Source organism: Thrips palmi, unplaced genomic scaffold (genome assembly GCF_012932325.1).
Source record: "Thrips palmi isolate BJ-2018 unplaced genomic scaffold, TpBJ-2018v1 HiC_scaffold_1, whole genome shotgun sequence".
NCBI classification, from domain to species: Eukaryota; Metazoa; Arthropoda; class Insecta; order Thysanoptera; family Thripidae; genus Thrips; species Thrips palmi.
In genome coordinates, this window is record NW_023144620.1 from 10,729,185 (window position 1) to 10,753,144 (window position 23,960).

At 43.6% G+C, this 23,960-nt stretch overlaps 7 protein-coding genes across 15 annotated transcripts; 3 read left to right on the forward strand and 4 right to left on the reverse strand.

Annotated features, from left to right (window-relative positions):
* The first annotated feature begins 217 nt into the window (after nucleotides 1-217).
* On the forward strand, nucleotides 218-6,753 carry LOC117642529 (alpha-tocopherol transfer protein-like). Of its 2 annotated transcripts, XM_034380803.1 has the most exons (7): nucleotides 218-417; nucleotides 3,167-3,318; nucleotides 3,672-3,828; nucleotides 3,900-4,152; nucleotides 4,230-4,340; nucleotides 4,431-4,539; nucleotides 5,592-6,753. In XM_034380803.1, the coding sequence occupies exons 2-7, from the start codon at nucleotides 3,168-3,170 to the stop codon at nucleotides 5,747-5,749; spliced, it is 939 nt and encodes a 312-aa protein (XP_034236694.1). In that variant the 5' UTR covers nucleotides 218-417; nucleotide 3,167; the 3' UTR covers nucleotides 5,750-6,753. The 2 variants fall into 2 exon arrangements, with proteins under 2 accessions (XP_034236694.1, XP_034236685.1); XM_034380794.1 differs by lacking the exon at nucleotides 218-417 and having other exon boundaries at nucleotides 3,056-3,318.
* Nucleotides 5,958-9,352, reverse strand: LOC117642488 (tRNA-dihydrouridine(47) synthase [NAD(P)(+)]-like). Of its 2 annotated transcripts, none has more exons than XM_034380743.1 (12): nucleotides 9,043-9,352; nucleotides 8,702-8,904; nucleotides 8,397-8,622; nucleotides 8,105-8,298; nucleotides 7,833-8,029; nucleotides 7,519-7,713; nucleotides 7,322-7,438; nucleotides 7,022-7,198; nucleotides 6,792-6,932; nucleotides 6,548-6,721; nucleotides 6,272-6,453; nucleotides 5,958-6,185 (listed from the first exon to the last, which is right to left on the reverse strand). In XM_034380743.1, exons 1-12 carry the CDS (start codon nucleotides 9,105-9,107, stop codon nucleotides 6,113-6,115), a joined length of 1,944 nt encoding a protein of 647 aa, XP_034236634.1. In that variant the 5' UTR covers nucleotides 9,108-9,352; the 3' UTR covers nucleotides 5,958-6,112. The 2 variants fall into 2 exon arrangements, with proteins under 2 accessions (XP_034236634.1, XP_034236626.1); XM_034380735.1 differs by having other exon boundaries at nucleotides 7,833-8,032; nucleotides 9,043-9,351.
* A 256-nt stretch (nucleotides 9,353-9,608) lies between these two features.
* Nucleotides 9,609-15,685, forward strand: LOC117642472 (DNA repair protein RAD50). Its single transcript, XM_034380710.1, has 18 exons — nucleotides 9,609-9,769; nucleotides 9,891-10,119; nucleotides 10,284-10,430; nucleotides 10,521-10,636; nucleotides 10,715-10,827; nucleotides 10,994-11,206; nucleotides 11,283-12,220; nucleotides 12,333-12,542; nucleotides 12,626-12,912; nucleotides 13,013-13,262; nucleotides 13,373-13,702; nucleotides 13,773-13,979; nucleotides 14,062-14,235; nucleotides 14,320-14,445; nucleotides 14,626-14,800; nucleotides 14,886-15,135; nucleotides 15,213-15,341; nucleotides 15,498-15,685. The coding sequence occupies exons 2-18, from the start codon at nucleotides 9,892-9,894 to the stop codon at nucleotides 15,538-15,540; spliced, it is 3,936 nt and encodes a 1,311-aa protein (XP_034236601.1). The 5' UTR covers nucleotides 9,609-9,769; nucleotide 9,891; the 3' UTR covers nucleotides 15,541-15,685.
* LOC117642562 (putative gamma-glutamylcyclotransferase CG2811) lies at nucleotides 15,552-16,440 on the reverse strand. 2 transcript variants are annotated; one of them, XM_034380859.1, is made up of 3 exons: nucleotides 16,299-16,440; nucleotides 16,028-16,226; nucleotides 15,552-15,946 (listed from the first exon to the last, which is right to left on the reverse strand). In XM_034380859.1, exons 2-3 carry the CDS (start codon nucleotides 16,220-16,222, stop codon nucleotides 15,644-15,646), a joined length of 498 nt encoding a protein of 165 aa, XP_034236750.1. In that variant the 5' UTR covers nucleotides 16,223-16,226; nucleotides 16,299-16,440; the 3' UTR covers nucleotides 15,552-15,643. The 2 variants fall into 2 exon arrangements, with proteins under 2 accessions (XP_034236750.1, XP_034236741.1); XM_034380850.1 differs by lacking the exon at nucleotides 16,299-16,440 and having other exon boundaries at nucleotides 16,028-16,255.
* Nucleotides 16,441-16,449: 9 nt separating this feature from the next.
* Nucleotides 16,450-18,881, forward strand: LOC117642523 (45 kDa calcium-binding protein). Its single transcript, XM_034380782.1, has 7 exons — nucleotides 16,450-16,597; nucleotides 16,678-17,199; nucleotides 17,270-17,409; nucleotides 17,479-17,592; nucleotides 17,704-17,853; nucleotides 17,933-18,105; nucleotides 18,182-18,881. Exons 2-7 carry the CDS (start codon nucleotides 16,883-16,885, stop codon nucleotides 18,356-18,358), a joined length of 1,071 nt encoding a protein of 356 aa, XP_034236673.1. The 5' UTR covers nucleotides 16,450-16,597; nucleotides 16,678-16,882; the 3' UTR covers nucleotides 18,359-18,881.
* Nucleotides 18,550-20,667, reverse strand: LOC117642541 (N-alpha-acetyltransferase 20). Of its 4 annotated transcripts, none has more exons than XM_034380828.1 (7): nucleotides 20,649-20,667; nucleotides 19,808-19,995; nucleotides 19,698-19,722; nucleotides 19,452-19,542; nucleotides 19,252-19,381; nucleotides 19,022-19,158; nucleotides 18,550-18,942 (listed from the first exon to the last, which is right to left on the reverse strand). In XM_034380828.1, the coding sequence occupies exons 2-7, from the start codon at nucleotides 19,858-19,860 to the stop codon at nucleotides 18,857-18,859; spliced, it is 522 nt and encodes a 173-aa protein (XP_034236719.1). In that variant the 5' UTR covers nucleotides 19,861-19,995; nucleotides 20,649-20,667; the 3' UTR covers nucleotides 18,550-18,856. The 4 variants fall into 4 exon arrangements, with proteins under 4 accessions (XP_034236719.1, XP_034236703.1, XP_034236729.1 ...); XM_034380812.1 differs by lacking the exon at nucleotides 20,649-20,667 and adding an exon at nucleotides 19,996-20,309 and having other exon boundaries at nucleotides 19,808-19,877; XM_034380838.1 differs by lacking the exon at nucleotides 20,649-20,667 and adding an exon at nucleotides 20,258-20,275.
* Nucleotides 20,668-20,852: 185 nt separating this feature from the next.
* Nucleotides 20,853-23,948, reverse strand: LOC117642502 (DNA-directed RNA polymerase II subunit Rpb4-like). Of its 3 annotated transcripts, XM_034380770.1 has the most exons (4): nucleotides 23,738-23,928; nucleotides 21,335-21,515; nucleotides 21,129-21,224; nucleotides 20,853-21,035 (listed from the first exon to the last, which is right to left on the reverse strand). In XM_034380770.1, the coding sequence occupies exons 1-4, from the start codon at nucleotides 23,796-23,798 to the stop codon at nucleotides 20,957-20,959; spliced, it is 417 nt and encodes a 138-aa protein (XP_034236661.1). In that variant the 5' UTR covers nucleotides 23,799-23,928; the 3' UTR covers nucleotides 20,853-20,956. The 3 variants fall into 3 exon arrangements, with proteins under 3 accessions (XP_034236661.1, XP_034236653.1, XP_034236645.1); XM_034380762.1 differs by lacking the exons at nucleotides 20,853-21,035; nucleotides 21,129-21,224; nucleotides 21,335-21,515 and adding exons at nucleotides 21,808-22,575; nucleotides 22,673-22,776 and having other exon boundaries at nucleotides 23,738-23,948; XM_034380754.1 differs by lacking the exons at nucleotides 20,853-21,035; nucleotides 21,129-21,224; nucleotides 21,335-21,515 and adding exons at nucleotides 21,808-22,575; nucleotides 22,673-23,544 and having other exon boundaries at nucleotides 23,738-23,948.
* Between the last annotated feature and the right edge of the window lie 12 nt (nucleotides 23,949-23,960).

The following is a 23,960-nucleotide window of genomic DNA, read 5'->3' on the forward strand; positions in this document are numbered from 1 at the left end:
CCCGCCTCGGACGCACGCTGATAGACATGGACACCTCTGTTCCCTACTGGGTTCCATGCGGTCCCCTACCCCAGCTCCCGTCCCGGCTCCCGGCCGACACCGAGTCTGGGCGCCCCACGCCCCACTGGGCGCAACGCCCCGCTGGGGCCCCGCTGGGGCCCCGCCGCCCCTAGGCTAGAGCCCCTTGGTCGCGCCAGTCCGCGGGGAGACTTGCTCGTGAGCGCCACGGGCACAGTGATCGCCGTGGACGTGGTGGACGCGGTGACGGGGAACAAGGCCTGGGCTCATCCCTCCTCGGCGCGCCGCCGTCGCACGGCGCCACGCTCTCGTTGACCTGCCCGGCGAGCACGCCTCGACCGCAACGCCGCAGCACGCGCCGCAGTGATTAGCACCCCGACGACCGCGGTCTCGAAGCAGGTACGGAGCGACGCAGCCCTTGCAGTGCCCAGTGTTTACAGTGCCCGCAACGCCTGCAATGACACAGAACGGCCGCGGAGAATCATCTCGGCGAGAACGGGGAGTTTTCAGATTTCAAACGTGTTCTGTACAAGCGTGGGCACCAGGGGTGGGGGCAGGGGTTGCAACATACACCTGTTCCTTTCACTCGGCCCTTTGAGAGACCAGCACCCTCGCATGCCAGTGTACCAGTCTAACTTCGACCAAACAGGCAAATTTTAGATTATTTAAATTTTTTTGAATCTTTTCCTTTACTTTATAAGTTATGTATGTTGTAAACGATCTAAGTTCCTGAATTAATTTCCTGACTGCCTGCAAGGGCTCGTCAAGCAAAACATTTTTTTAAGTCGATGATTATTTTTAAATATTTTTTAGGGTTGTTGCTAGAAAAGGGGAGGGAGATCACGGAGAGTGACAGGCTAGGTGGGGGATTCATGAGCGTGTGCCTTTCGCTTGCAAAAATACAGGATTTCGAATGTTTTACGCTGTTGCGTTCAAACACGTTTCAAAATCGGCTGTCTGAGCCCCGTCTACCAAATCGTCTGTCTGCTAGCTCCCCCGTCGACCAAATCGGCTTACCCTAGTCTCGGAATTGAGCCTCGAGTGACGGGGAACCGCGGGGACGCAAGTCACCAGTCACCCCTCCCCTCCTTTCCTCCCTTCTCCCCTTCGCAAAAAGGCCAGCTTTACCCGGTTCTGCAAGTATGCACTTCTCTCATTACACTTGGTGTAGGCTGCGCTAGGCTGCGCGAGCAGCCCACTTCGGCAGGCGCGCCAATAACCGCCCCAGTTTTATGAGCCAGCAAAAGTGGTAGGGACAGCAGTCGTACACCAGTACTTGCTTATCGCAACATTCGCAACACGGGCGGCGCTCGCCATTCCCACCGCAAATTGCTGAGCATGCGTTCGCCAGGGCACGCCGCGCACGCGTACGCACACGTAGGCGCGGGGCGCCGTCGCTTCCGCGGAGATCTTCATTCGCGAAGCAGTTGAAAGTAAGGCGACTGGCTGACTGGCTACCGCGTCGCGCGCCACAGTGGGCCACACACAAGGCCGGTGTGGAGGCAATCAAATTCCCGGACGCGTTTTGAGCTCCAGAGTCGTTAAATGGGACTCGAACCGAACGTGTGACCCCACACGCGTTAGAAGAGCAATCTGTTGGTGGGACCACACCTTCGGTTCGAGATTTATAAATAGCAACTCTAGAGGTCAAAACACGCCCAGAATTTTGGCCGCCACCGCCAGTCTTCTGGCCCACTGTGCCGCGTCGCGTCGGTTGCCAGCCGCAAGCGTCAAACACGAAAATCGCCAAACCGCGCACGCACTCGGACGGACGATGCATAAGTTATGAACAGTCTTTTTTGGCATGACGCCGACGCAACACGCTCGGAACAGGAAAAGCACAAAAACTATTCCTGTTCAGAGGGCGCACGGCACCAGTTGGCTCAATTCTCACATAATAATAGTCAATTCTTGCAATGCCGTAAAGACGGTTCTTGTGAGCTGCCGGTGGTGCCGCTCGTCCTCCGCGACCCGCGACCGCTCACCGCGGGCCGTGCTGCCGTACCATCGCGCCGGCAGTCGTTTATTATTTCTCTTTTTTACGCGCGTGTGTCTTTTTCCATTTTCTCGTCGCCTTCAATGCTAATTGTGCGCACAATGAGGCTCTTTGAGGAGGGGTCGCGACCCGGCCCGGCTAGGCCCGGCACTCTCACAGCCTTCCCCGCGCTCCAGCCGCTCCAGCCGCTCCAGCCGCTCCAGCCGCTCCAGCCGCTCCAGCCGCTCCAGCCGCTCCAGCCGCTCCAGCACCGGGAATCGAAGCCGGCGGCCCGACTCCAGTTCCGAATTATTGGGCAACATAAGCCGGCCGAAGAGAGGCCCTGCTGCCGGACCGCCCGCCCGCCCGCCTCCACCCGGCGCCGCCCGGCCCGCCCGGCACGGACGAGTTCCGTCGAGTCACTTTGGCCGTCTCGCTGTCGAGGCGCCGTCGGAGAGAAACTCCGCGACTCTCTGAGGGGGTGGGGACAATTTTCGGAAAGGACTTCCCTCCTCCTTCCCAAGGGCATAAATCGTTTTATGCCCTTAAAGGGCATAATTTTAATGCCTTTGTTTCACCAGTGTATTTGCTGTTCCTCTCCACCTTTCACAGGCACACGTGTTCACTTCACTTTTTTCCGCGCGATTCGCAGCACTCATACACACACGTCTGCGTGCATGACACGCACACATGCACATGAACACACATGCACATGAACACACATGCACACGCGCTTACGACGGGGCCCGCCCCTGCAACGCCACCTGGAGGCCGCGCTGCCTACCTGCAGGTCCGCAGGTCCGCGAGTACCCCACCCTGCACGGGCAGGCGCAGGGCAGGGTAGGGTTCCGGCGGCGAGTGCAACGCGGTGCAGCGGGGCCCACGCGGCGGCGGGCTCGGGGAGGGGAGAGGAGGCGGAGGGGCGTCGCGGCGGGTTGGGTAACGCGACCCAGTCGCCACGCCGGGTTCCGCTAAACTTCCGCACCAAATCCTCACCGGTCGACGGACGCTGCTCGCTGCGCGCCGCTGCAGGCTGCAACTTTGGTCCAGAGGAGCCGTGCGCGCAGCCAGAGTCACCCCGCAGCCGAAGCCCGTTGGCCGTCACCGCCGTCACCGCCGCGCGTTCAACATGGTGCTCCACGTGGTTCAGGTCCTGGACGTCTCTGCCCGCAGCATGACGGACGTGGCCGTCGCCGTGCCCAGCGCCCTGCGGGGGAAGAAGGCCACCAGGGTGTACGGCGTGCAGCGCGCCGTGCAGCCCCACGAGATCGACATCTTCCGGACCTGGCTCAAGCAGCAGCCGCACCTGCCGCACGACATCCCAGGCACGTAGAACGCGGAGCCCGCTACCACTCAGTGGATTTGCCAGAAGACCGGTGGAGGCGGCCAAAACTCCAAACGCGTTTTGAGTTCTAGAGTAGCTAAACAACCCTCGAACCGAACGTGTGACCCCGCCAATGGATTTCTCGTTCGGAGAGCAATCCATTGGTGGGGTCACGCGTTCGGTTCGAGTCCTGTTTAGCGACTCTGGAGCTCAAAACGCGTCTAGAGTTTTCCATCGGTCTTCTGGCCGACTGTGCACCAGTGCACCGCCAATGGCCCACACTCCTGCACTGCAAGTAGCCAGACAGTCGTAGACAGTGCAGCAGTGAGAACGGTACCTCGGTCTTGCCCTCAGATGAGACGCTCGCCATGTTCCTCCACTCGCAAAACCACTCGCTGGAGATGTCCAAGCTCACCCTCGACCGGTCCTACAGCATTCGCACGGCCGCGCCCGAAATCTTCTTGGACAGGGACCCCTTCGCGCCGGAACTGCAAGATGTTTTCAAAATCGGGTAAGTAAAAAAATAAATAAAGCGTACCAAGGGCGAGAGTTTCTTTTTGTAATTGATATTTCTGCGCACAGGTATTACTCCCCCTTGCCTGCGCGCTGCCCCGACGGTGTGGTGGCGTTCCTCTGTTCCATTAAGGACAACGACCCCAACAAGTTCAACTTCGTCAACTGCATCAAGGTGTCCCTCATGGTGCTGGACCTGGTGCAGCTCCGCGACGGCCCCGTCCCGGGCTACCGTCTTATCCTGGACATGAAGGGCACCAACATCGCCCACGTCGCCAAGATCAACTTCGCCACCATGAAGCGTGCGCTCGACTATCAGCAGGTAGGCACCGCAAACAACCACAAAATGACGAACCTCAATTTGTTTACGCCGCCCATCCCACCATCGTCCTGTCTCAGGAGGGGCTGCCCGTCAAACTCAAGTCCGTCCACGTGATCAACGCCATCCCTCTGCTGCACCAGATCCTCGCTCTTGTCAAGCCCCTGCTCAAGCCGGAGACAAGGAACATGGTGGGTCACCCTCAGATGCATGATGTTCCGTCCCTCTTCTGCGCTTGTTGCGCGTTGGGTCCACGTCCAATGATGCCTCTTCCTTTGCAGCTGCACGTGCACACCGAGGCCCAGGTCCAGAAGTTCTACGAGTACGTCCCCAAGGAGCTCATGCCCAAAGAGTACGGCGGCGATGCCCCTTGCCAGGACGACCTGAACGGTGAGTGCTCCAGACTTGCATTCGCTGGAGGGTGATGGGCCGAAGCGCGCAATCAATGGAGGTCTATCCGGCAAGGCAGGCGATCGTTTGTGGTCCAGGTCTAGCCATGAATAGCACAGCGACAGCTAGCACCTGTCGGCTCCAAGGTAGGCCAGCCCGCAGGCCACGTGAGCCGTGCGGTACGGCCTACCCCAGCTCCACAGGCGTTAGCGCCCCACGGCCTCAGGGTAGCCCGCAGGCCACGTGTGCATTACGGCACTGCCTGCTCCACAGGCGCTAGCGCCCGGCAGCTTCAGGGTAGGCCAGCCCGCAGGCCACGTGTGCATTGCGGCACTGCTTCCCCAACTCCACAGGCGCTAGCGCCCGGCAGCTTCAGGGTAGGCCAGCCCGCAGGCCACGTGTGCATTGCGGCACTGCTTCCCCAACTCCACAGGCGCTAGCGCCCGGCAGCTTCAGGGTAGGCCAGCCCGCAGGCCACGTGTGCATTGCGGCACTGCTTCCCCAACTCCACAGGCGCTAGCGCCCGGCAGCTTCAGGGTAGGCCAGCCCGCAGGCCACGTGTGCATTGCGGCACTGCTTCCCCAACTCCACAGGCGCTAGCGCCCGGCAGCTTCAGGGTAGGCCAGCCCGCAGGCCACGTGTGCATTGCGGCACTGCTTCCCCAACTCCACAGGCGCTAGCGCCCGGCAGCCTCAGGGTAGGCCAGCCCGCAGGCCACGTGTGCATTGCGGCACTGCCCACAGGCGCTAGTGCCCGCGCCCGACGGCCCCAGGGTAGGCCAGCCCGCAGGCCACGTGAGCCGTGCGGTGCTGCCTTCCCCAGCTCCACAGGCGCTCCCCGCCTTGACCTTGCTAGCTCCATTGTCAAACCAGTTCGCCATTCATTCCTTTCTTTTCATTAGTCATTAGCATTCGGCAATTTGATTTTGTTCTTTCGTCTGCGGCGACGTCGTTAAAGAAGTACTCCAGAGTTGCGTCTGTTCACCGCCGAACCTATTGACCCTAATCTGTTTTCAGTGTTTGAATGGCCCTGCTCATTTTTCTTGCTTCTAGACTTGGTCAAGACCGGCCTGGAGCAGATGGCTCCGTGGTTCAGAGAAGAGGAGCGACTTCGCGTCACCGAGTCCCTCCGTCCCGCGCGGTCCCGCGGCTACCAGTCCGCGGAGTCGTTCGGCTGCAACGGATCCTTCAAGAAGCTCAACCTCGACTAAGTGGCAGTCAATATTTTCATCCAAAGATGTCATAAGATATTTCAACGGACGGATATATGGGTTTGGAAATAGGGCCAGTATCGCTTTTTGGAAGTCTGTTTGCTCTCCATGTGAATATAATTTTAATTAATGATAAGTTACTATATTTTGTATATTTTTGTTCAAAAATAATGGCAGTCTGATTTTGCTTCAATGAAGGAGAGTTCACTGTTTTTGAGCATTTATAGAGGGTTTTATTATTCGTTGTTGACATAGATCTTAAGTGCTCAAGATTGAGTACAACAAAAACAACAAAATACCAAACAAGGCACACACTTCAAGTTCATTTTTCCATCAATCTGACAATATTTAGATACAGCTATGTCATTTCCAAGAATTTGCCTTGTGCTTTGGAAGGAAATTGAAGCCCTCAGGAACTTTGCCAAGTAACATTTCACTGTCAACAAAATAGAAAAGTTATGTAGCAAGTCCAGAGTAAATTTTATATTCTCCCTTTTCCCAATAATGCAAAAAATTCATTACCTTATTTGAATCCAGTGAGCACAGTTAGGGCTAGCCATTAAAGTTTCCAGCTCATCTCTCCCTTTGAACACTGGAGGCCTATCATTGATTTTCTGCGGTGGGCATTCCAAAATTCCAACAGGAATATACCGATGAAGAAATGAAATCCACTCTAGAAGGAAGCGACGAGTACTTTCAACTCCCTGTAGACAGAAAAACACATGATTAGAGGCAAGTCCAAATGATTCAGAAACAGTACTGTGTATTTTACTTGCAAACAAAGATGGGAATAAGTACCTTGGTATCACTACCCCAGTGTTCCAGACCATAGTTAACATATTTCTTCATAATATCTAATCTCTCCCTGCTTGATATATCCCATAATCTCTGTTCCTTGATCTCAGTGAAGATCCAAGGTTTTATCAAAGCCCCACGACCAATCATCACACCTGATATATTTTTATAAGTATCCTGAGAGAAAAATTAAAAATTAACATAGAGAATATTAAGTACAAATTATTGCTCAATTAACTTCACATACAATGACATGTTTATAGTCTTCATACGACATAATGTCTCCATTGCCAAACAAAGGAACGGGATGCGCAATCTTCGCACACTCATCAATATAATCCCAATCAGCAAGTCGTGTGTAACGTTGCTCTCTGGATCGCCCATGAACCTAACGACACATTAAATATGAAAAATTAATGGAGGAAAAATGGACACAATATTCAGGAGGGACACAGAAAACTTCCTCTACCAACTTACTGTTACAAGAGAAGCCCCTAAATCTCTGAAGTAAGGCATGAAGTTGTGAGCAATATTCTTCCCAGTCACTATTCCCGCTCTAGTCTTAACAGTGAGTGGAATAGTCATAACTTTGTTCATAGAATCTATAATTGACTGCAAAACCTTCTCTCGGTGCATGAGGCCACTTCCCGCTCCCTGAAAACATGCATCATGTGTAAAAACTTTTCTTAATAAAACAAGTTTCCCATGGAATCAATCATCTCATCAACAGTACATAAAGTCACTCATCCCAAGGCCCATATAATAATAAATTCTTACCTCTTGATACACAAGATCAATGGGACAACCCATGTTTATGTCAATAAAATCAACTTCAATGTTTTCCTGCAGAACCTGGGCACTTTTTGTCATTGTATATGGATTGTTTCCACAGATCTGTTGGATATGGCAAAGAGAAGTCAAGCTTATTTTTAAATTATTGTGAATGTGAAATAATTAATACTCTTGCAAATTACCTGAACTCCAAAAATATCCTCTGACTCATGTCTCTTCACAAGTGCCCATTCCTGGTTCAGACCTTGCAGTAGTGAGGAGGCCATGGCCATTTCTCCACATGTCACATCCACTCCATATTCCTTGCAAATGCGTCTGAAGGGAAGGTTACCAACAGTAGTCAGAGGACTCATAATCAGCTTGCCACGCCAGTCAATCTGATGTCACAATTTTAAAAAAAGGAAAAAGTTTTAATTTTTTTTTTAAAAGGAAGATTTTAACATATAACATGAGTGTACACAGCATTGCAGATTACAAAATTCACACATTTGCTTACTGTTTTCTTTTCTGCAGGTTTCAACTTGATGGTGTCGTCATCTAGAACTGGCCCAATTTTCTCAGAGACATTATTTACTTCAGAACTAGGACTATCTTCCACTTTCTTGGTACTTCCATCACATCCTGTTACTCCAGCAACTGCCTCAAGTTTGGGGGCTTCCTTCTTAATTTCACCCTCACAAGTGCGCTTGGAGCCTGCTTTAATTATATGATTACATTAGTAAAGTGATAGGATAAAATGATGAGAGTTGCACAAGTATATCAAATCACCTTTAGATTGTGTCTTGGATACTTCTAAAATTTTTTCACTTTTGCTAAAGTCATACAAACGCTTTCTCAGAGATACTTGAAGGTCTTTGGTCAAGGCATTTAAGGTAGGTGGAGAAGAACGGGAGGAAAATTTCTTCCAAACATCTTCATTTATTTTGTTGAAGCCATTTTCAGTTATGTGACCACTGCCAAACCTGAAATGTAAAGATGTCAGGCATCACTCTATTTAATATTAGAATGTTTTGCTATGTAACCTTTTCCTGGATAACACTGAAAAAATAAGCATACAAACCGGCAGTTAATACCACGAGGACAGCGACCTCTGACTTCAAAATTGTAACATGTGGTCCCTATATCAGGTGGGCGTATGGCCATGAATGCCTTAATGTCATGGATGCTGAAGCATCTTGCATTGTTGCATGGTGCTGGAGTCTCCCCCTCAACAATATCAACAAGGGTATGGCACAAAATTTGTTCTCGATCGACTTTAAAAGGGGGGGGACGAGCCTTGTTTTGTCCTGTAAATTCAAACAAATTTGCCATTGAAATATGACTTAAAATACACTACTAACCCAAAGAAATAACAAACTAACCAACCTCTGAGTTTCTTCTTTTCTGCCTTAGATAAACGTTTAAAAGCGGGCTTGTCTGAAAGACCTCCAGAATTCTGTCCCGACTCTTTCCCATTTTCATCAACCTCAGTAGCACCATTATTGGCAGAGCCACTAGCAAACTTATCCTTGTCAGCTTGAGACAGACAATCTTCAGCAAGATGAGGAATATGGTCCGGATCAAGAAACCTAAAACGTAAATGGATACACACAGCTTTAAATTCATGACACATACTTATGCGAGGTTAGGTACATGCCGACAAGGTATTGAAACATGTTTCGTTTCGTACATACGATGAGTCAATAATACTTGACAATGTAACTTACTCGGGTTTTATACGAGCAACGCCCTTGGGTTCGGAGGTGTCTTTGACGGTGCCTGGATCTGCCATTTTCCGCTGCCGAAAAAAGTTAGTGGCACGGGCACGACGACAAGTGCACACACACACACACTCACACACACAAACTCCACACGAGGAAGGAGCAGACGACAAGCGTTTTTATTGGTTTGATTGCATTCAACTCAACCGGCTTTCAAGATGCACCCTCACTTTCGAGGGACGTATTTGTATTCAAGGTGTCCTAAGACACTTAAAGGCTAACAAACGCATTTACGCACTATGTGCCTTTATTTCGTAGAAAAATGAACTAAGAATTTCATAAACGGCGCTGTTACTCCATTCCAGGCTGTTAACGCACTCACATAAATTTTCCAGGCAACACAGAACAAAGAGAACCCAGGAGATAAAATGTGCAGCTCATCAATCATCTCCAATTTTTAATATTTTGAAGAGCTGCCGCTGACCAGCTCGAGAGAAGGAGCCAGTCGTGATTTTGTAAGGCATCTTTCCACCCATTTCACTCCGCGCCGTTGGCTGTACCGTCCTCGTCTCCGTCCTTTGTCATCCCGAGTGCCTGGCGGCTTTCCGACCCGAAACCCAAACGAGTCCCAACCTGCCCGAACATTTTGCTTTCGTTTGTCGTAACCGATCTGCTTCTTGCCTGTTGAAGAGCCATCGTTTTATGGATTTTGTTTTGAACTTCGTTGATTCAGGTTAGCTTTTTATCAACGACTGCCTTGATGCTAATGGCACCGAAATCGGAGAATTTTTAACCGTGTTGAAAATAGGCTTCTTTGTCATGTGTCTTTGTCTTACCTTGCCACCTTCTTGCAGAATGGCGACATTGAATAAGCTGTCTTTGTCGGGCGTTCGAAGTTTCGGTCCCGATGGCACTGACGAGCAGCGGATCTACTTCGACAAGCCGTTCAACCTGATTCTGGGGCGCAATGGGTGCGGCAAGACGACCCTCATTGAGGCGCTCAAGTACGCCTGCTCCGGCACCATGCCGCCCGGCCAGGGCGTCAACTTGGTGCGAGACCCCAAGCTGGACAAGCAGTCCGAGGTCAGTTGCAGTTGTGAGAGCAGGCTTCCGCACTGAGATGCTACAAGTTGTTGGTGGACTACGACTTGTCTCGACTGACATCTCGACACAGTTGGATGCAATATTCATGGTGGTAAAGGTCGCAGTTGTTTGAATTTATCATTTCTTCTTTTCCTTTCTCACAGACTCGAGCCCAGATTAAACTAAATTTTCAGAGCGGCCGGGGAGAAAACTGCACCATGACTAGGAGTATGTCATCTAAAATTAAAGGAGGGAAATCGCTTGAGTTCAAAACCGTGGACACAGCAATTCAAATCATGAAGAATGGAAAGGTATATCTTATTCGAAAGTGTGACTGTAAAAAGGGTTTTGCAAAGAGTGGTTCCTCTCTATCAACATGTTCTCATTCTTCTTCCTTAAAGCCTGAACAAATGACTGGGCGTTGCGTTGATATGGATGATCTTATGATCAAGTTGTTGGGTGTATCCAAACCCATTCTCAATTATGTCATATTTTGTCATCAAGAGGACTCTCATTGGTATGAATTGAGGATTTTCCTTGTATATAAATTTTACTCAGGCACTGGTAATTTGTTTTTGCTTAACTCTTGTTTTAGGCCATTGGATGAAGGAAAGAAGTTAAAGGAAAAATTTGATGAGATATTTGATTCAACCAAATATAACAAGTGTATGAATGAGGTCCGGAAGCTCCGCAAGGCAGCTCTTGATGGTAAGGGATGATGCTACTATAAGTCTGAGTAAAGGGAATGCAGGGAACTTAACTCAACTGTGTACTAACTTGTCTCTTTACATCATAAGCTGGTTGTGACAAAGAATTTGTGATTGGTTTATCTGATTCTATTGCTTAGCTCATGGTGTCATTTTCTCTTTGCTAGATAAAAAAGTGTCTGAAGTGAGCCTTAGGCATTTGGAATGTGATGTTACCACTTTGAAGCAGAAGAGGGGAGAGCTTCTACTTTTAAATGAACGCTTCGCAAATATGGAAAAGGATCTAGAGGCACTTCATGCTCAAAAATCTCTTTTTGAAGAAGAGTATGATGTGTGGCACACCAAATATAAAGATTATGGGAAGATCAAAATGGAGAGGGGTGAGCAAAGTCTTTTACCTATAAATTTGTTACCAGTCATGATAAAATGTTTTATAATTTTGTGTTTGTATTTTAGATGATGCCAAGACTCAGTTAACCCAGCTTATGTATCAGCAGGAAGCAGAGAAGAAACATATTACTCATTTGTTCACGGGATCAGAAGAAGACCTTCAAATTGAAATAAGAAGCTTTGATGACCAGCTACAGCAAAAGAAGGAAGCTCATACACAAATCCAGGAAAAAATTGAAAGGTTGTCTGATACAGAGTCACAGAAGAAGACCGAAAGTTTAGACATTCAAAAGCTAATTTGCAAACTAGAGGCTGATAAGGAACAGGAACAGAAAACCAAGAACGATAGAAATCTAAAGCTGTCTAATCTGGCAAGGTCCTTTGAACTGTCAGGGTTACCTGCAGATGCGACTGAAGAAGACGTGGATGATCTGCATGATCAGGTTAAGAGAAAATTTCAGATCTTGGTCAACTCCATTAGTGCCAGGAAGCTCCAGCTAGAAAAGGAGCAGAATGATCTGCAGGAAGAAATCAACAAGTGTCTTCAGACCATAGCAAAAATTGAGTCAGAAATACAAGTAAAAGAAGACAATGTGTTATCAAATGATACAGAAATTCAAACTCTTAAAGATAAATTGAGGTCTGTGAATGAGCGTCTTAGAAAGAAGCAACAAATCGACAAAGATCTTGAAGTTTGTCGTGAAAGACGTGATAAAGCCAGTAAAAATGAAGATTCTGAGGCACTGAAGATCAAAATTGATGAGCTTCAACATTTATGCTCAAGTTTGGAGGAGCGTCAAAACGAACTATCGAGTGAACTAGTGGAACTCTTCAAATACCGAGATACTCAAAAAAGTTTGCAAATCCAAGAAGAAAAGCACAAGGATGCTCTCACTCAAATTCAGCGATTACGTTGCCAAAATGAAGATTCTATATCTAAACTTTTGGGAAATTCCACTGATGGTACATTGAAGCAAGATTTTGATAGTCTTGAGTATAAATTGGTAAGTTCTTATTTTAATGACAAGTGCCGTTGGCTGGTGATATGTTTCATTTCTTGGACTAACAGCTCCTTTCTTTGTTTTCTTTTAAATATCATGCGCCATTCATGTTCAGAAAAGTGACATTGACCAGTTAAAAAAGCTGAAGAGTGATAAAACCGGTGAAATTTCAACTCTCGACCTCAATAGGAATCATAAAAAAAGCTCACTAGAGAAAAAGCAGGCTGACTTGGAAAGAAAGAAAGAATCTCTGTTTAAACTCTGTGGTAAAAAGAAGTTGGATGAAGTTCTGCGTGCAATTGAAACAGAAATGGAGTCACATCAGGTTTGTACAAATAATTACATTGTGCGTCTACATTTTATGCTTTTTCTTTTTATTTGTGACTGCTTATATTTTACTGTTTTTAGAATGATAAAGGCCTGTTCAATTCCACCCAAATAGTCCTTAGTGGATATGTGAAACAATTGAAGCAGAGAGATCCTTGTTGCCCACTGTGTCATCGGCGCTTTTCTAATGACCATGAATCATCTGATCTTGTTGATGAATTAAATGGAAACATGAATAACTTGCCTCATCGAGTGGCGGAACTAAATGAGAAACTTGCCAAGTTGCAACAGAAGCAACGTGATCTGCTTCAGTTAAAACCGGTTGAAAAAGATGTTATAGAATTGGAGTCTGAAATTCCCTCTTTGCAGTATGAACTTTTAAAAATATTTTATTTGTTTCAGTATAAAGCTTTTAGATTTCAAAAAATATCAGATTTTAAATTTCTCAATTTTTTTCTATATTTTCAGAAATGATGTCTTAGGGTTAGAAGGTGTAATAGATGCCACTCGAGAGGAACTTTGTGATGTGGAAGAGAGATTGCAGAGTCCTGAAGCTGACCTGAGAACTGCTCAAGACATTCGGATGGTAATTTTTGATATCGATCGTTATCATAAGGAGAGTAAACTTTGCACTCGGCAAATCGAAAGGTTTAAGCAGGATCTCTCTCATCTTGGTTCAACTTCTCGCACATCTGAACAATGTGCAGCTGAGCAACAGGTAAAGTTATAAGAAGAGGTCCTCATTGTTATTAAGTCACACAGCTGAGGTTTTAGCACCTAATTTCTTCTGTAGTGTTTGCTCAATCAATTTGTTGTTTATTTTCTCAGCAAATTTCTGATGAACTTTCTGCTACACGCACTGAAAAACGTGACGTGGAAAAACGTCAAAGAGAATATTTAAACATTCTTAATGATTTTGATCAACAAATTAACAAACTAGTGGCTCAGCAACTTGAAATCAAAGAATTTGTGCAGCAAGAAGATGCCATGAAAGAGCGTCTGACTGAACTGTCACATGTAAATGATACAATTCAAAGTGAACTTAAAGATCTGAAACAGAAATTAAAACCTGCTTTTGATAAGCATAGAAATGCTGAAGAAGTTTTGTATACTATGAAAAAGACACACAAGCGGGAGCTTCAGGAGATGGAAAATAAGGTAAGGGCTTGCTCCTTAACTCTTAGTGCAGTTTTAAGTGTATCTTTCTAAGAAAACGTAACCTGTTTAGAAACAAGAAAGAGAAATGAGTATCAGATTGCTGTCTCAAACAAAAGAGACATTAAACAATTTGAGGCGTCTCAAAATTTCAGAAACTCTGGAATCAAACAAGAAAGCACATCAGGAGCTGGTGAATGAGATTAATCAGTTAGAGACTAAACGAAATGATCTAGCCAAACAAAGCGAAGACTTGAAGGAAACTTTAGGGGAGCATGAGGTGAGCAATTTATTGTAGCAATTACAGAATTTCTAGCAAGCAACTGTTGGAATATTTTTGACACTGTTTTTTTTTCTTCCAGAAAAGGAAAAAGGAGTTGGAGGGTAATATGATTGTATTAAGACTGTCTAAACAAATAAAGAAACAGGAAAAAAAGTTGGAAATGGCTGAAAGGAAGTTAGGTGACACAGATGCTCATGGTATTGCAAACAAAATTCATGAGATACAAGCAAAGATATCTGATGTTAACTGCCAGGCAAGTTTTTAGCAATTCTATTTTTACTTAATTTAAAAGACATCGAGGAGTCTGACATTTTATATAACCAATCCTTTTTCTTAGGTAAATGAACTGAAAGGTAATAAACGAGGCCTTGAGGATAACATAAAATCAAGAAAGGAGGAACTTCAAGAGGACCGCTACAGGAATGCTGAACGGAAATACAAAGAGAAATTGGTGAAACTCACTGTAAGTACTAATTGTTTGCTGTCTTCCCCTTCTGAATCTAAGATTGCACTTATGAATTCCACGACATTGTGCATTTGTGAGTTACTGTATTTCAATAATAATGGATCTTTTATATTGTAGGGAATATTATTTCACTGCTGTCAAGTTTAAAATTGAAATTAAATGGTCTTGAAATTTCAGGTTCTAATTCATACAGAAAAGGACCTACAGAAGTACTACAATGCTCTTGACGTTGCCATGCAACACTTCCACAGAGACCGCATGGCATCTGTGAACAAACTCATAAGGGAGTTGTGGCGGCTCATTTACAGAGGAAATGATACAGATTACATTGAGATCAAAACTGATGAATCGGGTAATGAGAACGAAACTCTGTTGCTGTTGCTACTTAATGTATTAAGTTCATTTTTTCATATGCTTATTTGAATTCTCAATTACAGCACTTGGTGCTGCTTCCAATGCCTCTGATAAAAAAAGAAACTACAACTACCGTGTAGTTCAAGTGAAAAATGGCACTGAAATTGACATGAGAGGTCGTTGCAGTGCTGGTCAGAAGGTTCTAGCATCCCTCATAATAAGACTTGCATTAGCTGAGACTTTTAGTGCAAACTGTGGCATTCTGGCCCTTGATGAACCAACCACCAATCTGGATAAAGATAACATCCGAAGTCTCTGCCAAGCTATTGTTGAGTGAGTCCTTTGGAATCAGGATGCATCCATCCAACTGTTTGGCCTAATTAACTCATTTCTGTTTTCACCAATTGCAGAATTGTTCATGAGCGCGAACACACTACTTCTTTCCAACTGATATGCATTACTCATGACCACGAATTTCTGGATATGATGACTGAGATGGATTTCTTCTCACATTATTGGGAAGTTTCTCGAGATCACCGGTAAGTGACACGAACATACTCTCCGAATCCTACACATGTAGTGAAATGGAAAGACAAGTATGCACATGTCTTTAAAAATATTATATTTTCATATATTTTTTTAAAAATATAATGTTTTACATAATATCTTGATTCTTTGTATTTTTTTTATTTCAGGAGTAAATCAGTCATCAAAAAGAGAGAAGTTTTCAAATCATAAGAACTCCCCTGTAATCTCTGCGTGTGGTCTTAACTTCTGTTTTATTTCACACCCTTTTTTTATCTGTACAAATTGTCTTTCAAAATGTTGCAATGTTTATTGATTAAATGTTTGATGTTCCTTGAACATCTGCACAAGCATCATATGCCTCATCTCGCTTCATTGGTTCACAATATACCAAACCATGAGACCCTTTACTTTTATATTCGGTCATGAAAGGTAATTCAAGTAAGGAATCCTTGTATGTTTTCAGGAGATAAACCCACCCAGTTATCTCAGTTTTAACCATCCCATTTTTAAGTAGGAAATTTCTCTTTTCTCTGACATACCATTCTGGATAGTCCTCTAGTATATCCAGGTTTTTCAACATAGTTTCATCTACCTCATAGATTTCTCCTGTGACCACCTGCAAAAGAATTGTAATAATAAAATCAGATATTCCCTACATGTAACAGTCTCAGCTGTACAATCCATAATCTATTATTACCTTTCCCACTCCGGGTTTATCAAGAAGAAATGGTATGTTGTATCTTGAAGCTATGACCAATGGGTATTCCTGTGTGGTTGTTGCTTGTCCAATTAATTTAGCTGAACCATTTTCTTTGTTGGTCAACCAATGCTGATTTGGCTCTCCTTCTTTAAGTGTCCCATAAACAAACACTTTATGTTTTTCACTCTCCATTTCCCTTGTAACAAGAAAAGAAGTGAAGCTGGAACAAAGCTCTGGACTTAGTGGTTCACTCTTTCACCTTACTCACTGGAGAGATAGTACTCGAGGGTCACGAGAGAGTCGTTCAAAGCCGGCTATGAGAAATTTCTAGGTTGCCTCGGAAGTCCAGTGTCTAAGTTCTATATTTACTCTAGACCGTCAAAGAGAGAACTCATTTTCGTCGATGAATTGCAACCTAATGTTGCTTACTGTAAAGTACATCCCCAAAGAGCTATGTCGGTGAGGTTATATCTGCGTGGCAGCCTCTACCGTGTCTCACTTTCTTCCTGTCCCTGTCCCACAAGGCTGGGTAAATGAACGATGTGGGCATATGGAAGTCCCATTTAGGTTAGTTTGCCGCCTTTTTGTTGCGCCCTAAAACTCGGCGATTTGCTTCACTTTTTACTCAAAAACTTTCTCTCTCGCAGATGACAGGCTGAACGATTCAAGATTATCATAGATTGAAAATCGAAATAGGACACAATGAAACATAACCTGCACGACTGCACTTTGCTCTATTGGAGTTAACAGTGAAAGTGTTTCACTAGAACGAAAAAAATGTTGCTAAGAACAAACTTGACACAAATTTTGAGTTACAGTTATGCTGAAAGTAGCTGTTTCTAAAAAGTGCAAATGGGTTTTCACTGCTATTCCGTTTGTGAGCGCTGGTCTGTTTGTGTTTCGGCTCTTATTTACCTCAGTTTCCTTGGTCTGGTGTGGACATTGGCACTTCCCCTGCGTCCACTTAATCCCATCCATGGCTTCTCTGAGGATAACCACATTACAGAAACACTGTTAGGTCGACCTCCAGACCATCTAGAGGGAGTAAGAATAGAGAGAGATGGTGACATAAATAAGAATTTTAGGAAAGAGATTTTTATCGGAGAGGGAGAATTTGAAAGAAGAAAAGAAGAAGATCCAAAAGAATTGCTTGAAGATATATTTGCCAGGTATTTTAAATTTAAAGTGCAGGCCTGCCCTGGCTTTTCTATTAGTTGACCCTGCATTGTGTTCTTCCAGAGCGGACACCAACAATGACAGTTTTCTTGTCCATTCGGAACTGTCTCACTGGATTGAAGCCAAAATTCACCAGCACATAAATCAAGCTCATGCAGAAAATTACATCCTGTTTGCAAGTGTGGATGTGAACCCACGAAATGGTATTTAACTAACTCAAATAAATTATTTTCTTGAAAATTGTATTGAGTTAATTTGTGAATGCATTGCAGGATTGGTTTCCTGGGAAGAATACCACCAATTTTTTTTGAAGCAGAGGGGATACAGTAAAATATATGCAGAGAACCATGACAAACACCACTCAGGTTTAGATAGGAAAACCAAGGGTATGTAGAATGCACACTTATTCATAGTGAATTACTTTCATTTGTGCCTTTCTGTTTATTATCTACTGTGGTTCTGTATTTACATGTGATTACCCTCTCCCTCTCTTTTAGAGGCAATTATGAGAGACAAAGCTGCTTGGTCTGAAGCATCAAGAATGAATCCTGAGCAGTTAACAGTTGATGAGTTTCTTTCTTTCCGTCATCCTGAATCTAGTCATGCCACTATTTTAACTTTAGTTGAAGAGCTGTTTGATAAGTTTGGTGAGTTTTCTTATTTCTCATGTAATGATTGAGCCAATCCTAACTTCTTGGTGTAAAATTATTTTCTTGTCATTTGAAGATCAAAATGGAGATCAAATCCTAACAGAGGATGAATTTTCTCACCTGCAAATGGAGGGAGATGGTGACAAAAGTGGTGAGACCATCAATCAGGGAGAAGAAGACCGCCGCGCTGAGTTTAGGGCAGAAATTGATAAAAATAAGGATGGGAAGGCTGATCGGCGCGAACTTTTGGTAAATCTGCTGAGGCTTTGATTTATCATAAATTATATGAGTTGAAAAGAATTAAGTTTCTTTGTTTTTTTCCTAGATGTACATTGACCCTATTAACCCTCGTCATGCCAGAGAAGAAGCAGAAACCCTGATTGCTCTTGCAGATGTGAACCATGATGGTGCTCTTTCATTGGTTGAAATTCTAAACAAGATGGATTTGTTTCTAGGTAGTAAAATGGTAGACACTGCAAAAAGCTTTCATGATGAATTTTAGTTGAAAGCTTGGTGATTGTATTCTGGATCTCATAAAGGATTATTCCCTCCCATGACCTTAAAGGTATGTATTCAGTACCACTCTGCAAGTTATAGTAATTTTGGTATAATTTTTTACTGATGAATAAAATGCAATGCTGTGCTGCACAATCTGTTGGAAAGATGTGACTGTTTAAAGAAAAAAACATGATGTAGTCTTAATATTATTATTATTATGCCTGTTTCTAGTCTCATTACATAATTTTAAGTTAATATTGGTAATACATGTACTTACATAACTTTAATTGACTCAATACAATGTTTGAAGAAGGGTCCTGTGATTCTTGTTTCTCAGCGAAACAATTTAGTGTGAATGGTACATTTTTGCAAGTATGAACTAGTGAGTTCATGGGAGGCCCATTGGTGATGGGTTTTAAGTTATAATGAAACCTGTATTAGAATAAGCTCAACATTAAGTCAAATTTGGAAAGAAAATTACAAATTAAAAATACAAATTCGCTTAATCCACTTCTTCTGGACGGACAGGATGTGTTAAGGGTATTACTGACTGTCTTTCAACATCCCGTGAACACGCTTTACGCATATCTGTAATTAATTGACAACTTTAATGATTTTAGATTCAGCACTAAAACAGAATAGTCATTAGATTTGAAGTAAAACTCACCATATGCATCTTCATCAGGGTCACCTGAATAGTATTCCAGAACAGTACGATAGATTATGTATCCCAACTGTTTGTACATTTGAATTGCAACTTTGTTAGAAACTCGCACAAAGAGATCAACAAAATATGCTTGTTTCCTGCAAAAAAAATAAGGCAATACAATTTATGATAAATAATGTGTTTATTTGTTCTCACAATATTTCATGGGAAAGAAAGGATTACGAAGTTACTTTTCAGAGGCTTCTTCCAGCCAAGACATAAGGGTAGCAGCCATCCCAAGACGTCGATAGTCAGGAGATACAGTGAGAGCAGTTACATGCCCATGCCAGTTTTCGCCCATTCCTTCTGCTTTACCCATGACTGCAAAGAGACAATAAATAAAAAATTATGAAGAAATTTTAATTGTTGAATGACAAATTTCAAAACTCACTGTAACCCATGATTTCTCCACTTGGAGATTCAGCTATCTGAAAATGCTCTGGCCAGTGTGCCAGATATTGCATGTAAAATGGTAGACCAAACTAGAATGTTAAGAAAGATACAACAAAATCAGCTGATGCGTGAGTTGATAAACAAACAGTAAGATTCAATTAACGTTTGAAATGAGAACAAATAACACTTTTGCAATCATGCAACTTGGAGTATTTTGTAGACATTGACAACCATGAAAGGATACAGTTTCCGTCAATGGATCAAGGTTCCTGTAAACAAAAAACAAAAAAAAAAAATGGTGCTGAGTTGAGGAACATGTGAGAATGGGAACCAAAACATTTCAGAAAAACTTACACATTATTAAACTTTAGGAGGTCCATGCAAGTAAATGGCCGAAGAGTAGTCATGTTTGGGCACAGATAACCTGTACAAAATTATGCTGTATGCACAGTTCACTTGTTGTCATGAACTTATCAAGTACACTGAAGGGTCACTAACGTTAATCAAAACGTTAATGATTTCGAAAAATAATGAAAACGGACCTGTGCAGAGATGAAAGGGCCGAAATAGCGTTACAAACTGGAGGTTTACAAAAAATCCATTCACAGCGCCCAGCAGCAGGCGAGGGGGAGTAGAGGCCCGAGGTGGGCTCTAAATGCAGGGCCGCTTTGTGGGCTTATTTTCAGCCTTGTTAAGCTCTAGAGAGGCAAAAACTTGGGCTTGGATTAAAGCTAGAGGCTTGAACTATGCCCATGTGGATTTATTTTAAAACATTAGGGTAGAAAATATTTGCACTCTCCTTACAAAGTCGTCACAACACCTTTCTGACCATGGTCGGTGATTCGAAGTCACCGCCTGCTAACGGCTTAAAGAAGTCCGACTTTGTAAGGAGAATGCAAATAATTTCTACCCTAATGTTTTAAAATAAATGCACGTGGTCACAGTTCAAGCCTCTGGCTTTAATCCAAGCCCAAACTTTTGCCCCTCTAGAGCTTAACAAGGCTGCAAATGAGCCCACAAAGCGGCCCTGCAGATAGCGCCCGACGCGGATCTTCGCCAGACACTGCAGTCGACCCCCGCCGCTGCTTCCTTTTTTGTCATTTTAAGGTTTAAAACCGGCTAATCCGTGATAAAAGGGGTTCGATTTACTCAAAAATGTCTTACTGAGTGCGCCTCAATATATATGTTTGCTTACATGTCCTTTAATTCTGAGTATTTTCGTTTTTCCAAATTCCTACCGACCATGGTCAGAACGCCAGGCCCAGCGTCCGTTCCCGAGCCGAAGGCATTTATAATTCTCCTGCCAGCAGAAACGTCAGGCAGGCAAACACCGGCACATCGTATGAAAAATTCAGACGGAAAAGTTGCCCAAATTTATGAAAAAAAGAAAGGGCTGTAGTTGTGGTTTCTGGATTTTTATTGGTTCTCGAAAGGATTAATTAAGACAAAAATGGTTGGAGATACTTAAAATTATAAAGTGTTTTACAGAAAAGAGATAAATATTTAATACTGCAAACTTCTTTTAGTCTGGATGTCATCAAGTATCTGACGCAGTTCCTCATCTTCAAATCGCCCCTCCAAACTGGAAAAGAAAACAGCAGACACAAACTTGAGCATCATTTCAATAAGTTTAAACCCAGGCACAATAACTCAAGCCCCACAAAGAATCACTTACCTGGGTACCAATGACTTTGCCTCCTCAGGAGTTTCAGGACACAAGTTTGCTAACGATGCTAACTCAAATTTGTGCAGCTTTTTCTGCATGAGAAGACTAGAACAAAGCAAATAGAGTAACAGTTAGTGATAATTGATTTGAAAAAGAGATATAAACTGAGCTAAGTACTTTAAAATACATCCCACAACATGTGGCACCAAACTTACTTTCGAACAGATGAAATTGTTTCCTTATTTTTGAACTTCCTGAACCTTTCTGTGTATGTAAGTGTCTTGTGAAATACTTCAGAAAATTCTTGCTCTTCTTCTGCACTTTCATTCTGAGCTTGACGATGCTCTAACAGCATATGAACTTCTGATATCAGAAGTGTTTCTGCATTTTCAAACTCTATACAGGAAAGAAAAAGAACATGATGTAATTTAAATGTAACAAATTTATTCAATCCAGGGGGTCATTCATTTTTATAAAGTGAAAAAGCAATCAGGAAACAAAGCAATGTATCCTTCCAAAACTGTGTACTGCATTAGCTCTTTCAGGCTATAGGATATGATAAACTCCATTTTAGCAACAAATTCATAGGCGATGACAGAAAGGACCTTGTGATGTGGAAGACAGGGTGATGTATTGTTTGTGTGAAGGGCTGGATTGAGTGATAGGTGATTAGGAAAGACACATAACATAAGGAGTGAAAATATAAACAGCCTTTATTCACGTGTTGATAAGTCCCACATTAACTATACTTTTACTTTCACATGCTATCATGCCAGTCATGTAAAACACAAACAAAAAAAACATGGGCATGACACGTATTTCCAATAGAAACAAAATGTTGATAGAATCTTAAGTATAGAATTTGTAACAAGTAACTTTTTTCTTTTTTAAATTAAGATCCTTGCGTAAAATAGCCCTCATTTAGCAAAAAATCATAAAGTTTTCTAGTTTTGTTGACATCAATTTTTATAAGAACTCGTGCTTGAGCTAACTTCAAAGAGCTACCAGGATGTCGACGGCTCTCTGTAACAAGGATATCTCTAAAGTCAAGAAATGAAAGAGGAGCAAGGCGAAGATTTGAACATAATTCTCTTTCTGAAGGGGTTAACTTCTCATAGCCTGGTAGTGTCATAATGTCAAGAGGTGGAGGTTTTTTCCTTGGGGCTGATGTTTGTAGGGGCACACTGGCAATACTGTTGCCACCCCAGGGGAGAGAGGCAGCACTTAGGGATGGCATATCCTTCTTAGCTTGATTGCGGAATTCACTTAAGTAGCAGAAGATCCTGTGAGCCCTATGATTTGTAATGCCTTTAGCTCTGAGTTCTTTTAATTGTTTGATTTTTGCTCTAGTTTCTCCCATAACATGAAGACTTTCCATTAAGAAATCAAATCGCTTCCCACTTAAGATGCGCATGAGGCCAGTTATCTTCTCAGCAATCTCCCTCCCTATAGTATTCTGAGAAAAAGACAGAAAACAAAATTATTTCTTTGTCAATGACGGAAAATGAAGTTAAACTTGTGTGTAAACCAAATGCAACCACTGATTTTCTCACCTCAAATCTTTGAAGCCACCCAATAGTTTTCTGCAAAAGAAGTAGGCCATGTTGTCTAATAATTTGCTTTCTTCGTTTTCTCTCCTTAAGTCTCTCGTTGTATGCTTGAACAATGGCAACTTGCATTTCAGTTATAAGTTCATAATCCTTGTCATCAGGTTCAACAGTTTCACAATCTAGCTCTGCCACCATCAATTCTGCATGGTCATCAAATTCAGTTGTAAACTCTCCACGGGCTGCATTGTAGCCTGGGATGAATTGAGTAGCTCGACATTCAAAGAGAGGTCGAGATAAATCAGTCCTTTGAGACTGCTGATGATACTGTCTATAGTAAGGATTTAACTTCAATTTTCGAGAAACGCTATTTTTTTGGCCATGTTCTTCGGCTATGTTCTCTAACTCAATTGGTTTCCGAAAATTAGAAACATATCTATTATAAGGGGTCAAAAGTGTGGGTTGTGCTGCTTCGACTTTCAAGGGGGAAAATGTTTCCCCTAACTGGAGCTGCAGGTCTGAATTTTCCACATAGTAACTAAAATAATGCTTGATGCAGTCTTCTTCACTTCTGGCAGTAAGTTTTTTGGCAACATCAGTCCAGTTACCAGCCCCACATTCAATCATGGATTCCAGCAACACCAGCTCTTCTTTGGCAGTCCAATCACCCAACAGAGGGAATTCATTGCGAACAACAGAGTATTTGTGAAAATTTAGATGCTGGCCTCGTTCTCCACCAATTGCAAAACACTGCGTACAAATCAAAGTGTTGACACACTCAACGCAGTTAATGTACGGCTCGCGAAGCCACATGCCACAAATGTAGCAAGTGTCTGAGGATCGCTCATCAAAATCTGTTTCAGTGACCATGGTGTAGTCTGTAATCAGCCAACAGTTTCCACACTAAATTTGTTGAATGGAGTTTATCATAGCTGGCATAAATTTGACTTAATTGAAAGGCGGTTTGGTAGCAACAGCTGACATTGATATTTTTGGGGGAAAAATACCGTGTCAAAAGACGTCAATATGATAGGTTAGACTACGCCGGTATAAAGTACTCAGCCTACAAACCTTTGGGAAACTGCAAGTCGGCAGCATCCTCGTCAACTAAATCCACAGTTTGAGATGCCATCACAAAGGATTACAAGAATTGAGTAGGTGCGCGACTTGAAATGGATTGAAGTAAACAAATCTTGTTCAGATTGAAGCTGCGGCGAAGCCCTCTTTTTGTCTGCAGTATTCACAGGAGGTGTATAGATGAGTGCGTATACCAGCTTATACGCAGGTCACACAC

Excerpts from the sequence above, each read along its gene's own strand:
- LOC117642562 (XM_034380859.1), bottom strand. The coding sequence starts at position 16,222 with ATGGAGAGTGAAAAACATAAAGTGTTTGTTTATGGGACACTTAAAGAA. Across the intron at positions 15,947-16,027 it reads ATAAACCCGGAGTGGGAAAG|GTGGTCACAGGAGAAATCTA; the intron begins GTAATAATAGAT and ends ATTCTTTTGCAG.
- LOC117642541 (XM_034380828.1), bottom strand. The coding sequence starts at position 19,860 with ATGACTACTCTTCGGCCATTTACTTGCATGGACCTCCTAAAGTTTAAT. Across the intron at positions 19,159-19,251 it reads CTGGAAGAAGCCTCTGAAAA|GAAACAAGCATATTTTGTTG; the intron begins GTAACTTCGTAA and ends TTTTTTTTGCAG. Across the intron at positions 18,943-19,021 it reads CCCTGATGAAGATGCATATG|ATATGCGTAAAGCGTGTTCA; the intron begins GTGAGTTTTACT and ends AATTAATTACAG.
- LOC117642502 (XM_034380754.1), bottom strand. The coding sequence starts at position 23,798 with ATGGCATCTCAAACTGTGGATTTAGTTGACGAGGATGCTGCCGACTTG. Across the intron at positions 23,545-23,737 it reads CGACTTGCAGTTTCCCAAAG|ACTACACCATGGTCACTGAA; the intron begins GTTTGTAGGCTG and ends GGCTGATTACAG. Across the intron at positions 22,576-22,672 it reads GGTGGCTTCAAAGATTTGAG|AATACTATAGGGAGGGAGAT; the intron begins GTGAGAAAATCA and ends TCTTTTTCTCAG.
- LOC117642523 (XM_034380782.1), top strand. The coding sequence starts at position 16,883 with ATGGGTTTTCACTGCTATTCCGTTTGTGAGCGCTGGTCTGTTTGTGTT. Across the intron at positions 17,410-17,478 it reads GGATGTGAACCCACGAAATG|GATTGGTTTCCTGGGAAGAA; the intron begins GTATTTAACTAA and ends AATGCATTGCAG. Across the intron at positions 17,593-17,703 it reads TTTAGATAGGAAAACCAAGG|AGGCAATTATGAGAGACAAA; the intron begins GTATGTAGAATG and ends CCTCTCTTTTAG.
- LOC117642529 (XM_034380794.1), top strand. The coding sequence starts at position 3,123 with ATGGTGCTCCACGTGGTTCAGGTCCTGGACGTCTCTGCCCGCAGCATG. Across the intron at positions 3,319-3,671 it reads CCTGCCGCACGACATCCCAG|ATGAGACGCTCGCCATGTTC; the intron begins GCACGTAGAACG and ends TCTTGCCCTCAG. Across the intron at positions 4,153-4,229 it reads GTGCGCTCGACTATCAGCAG|GAGGGGCTGCCCGTCAAACT; the intron begins GTAGGCACCGCA and ends GTCCTGTCTCAG.
- LOC117642472 (XM_034380710.1), top strand. The coding sequence starts at position 9,892 with ATGGCGACATTGAATAAGCTGTCTTTGTCGGGCGTTCGAAGTTTCGGT. Across the intron at positions 12,221-12,332 it reads ATAGTCTTGAGTATAAATTG|AAAAGTGACATTGACCAGTT; the intron begins GTAAGTTCTTAT and ends ATTCATGTTCAG. Across the intron at positions 15,136-15,212 it reads CTCTGCCAAGCTATTGTTGA|AATTGTTCATGAGCGCGAAC; the intron begins GTGAGTCCTTTG and ends CACCAATTGCAG.
- LOC117642488 (XM_034380735.1), bottom strand. The coding sequence starts at position 9,107 with ATGGCAGATCCAGGCACCGTCAAAGACACCTCCGAACCCAAGGGCGTT. Across the intron at positions 8,623-8,701 it reads AGAAAAGAAGAAACTCAGAG|GACAAAACAAGGCTCGTCCC; the intron begins GTTGGTTAGTTT and ends TTGAATTTACAG. Across the intron at positions 6,722-6,791 it reads AAGACTATAAACATGTCATT|GATACTTATAAAAATATATC; the intron begins GTATGTGAAGTT and ends TTTTTCTCTCAG.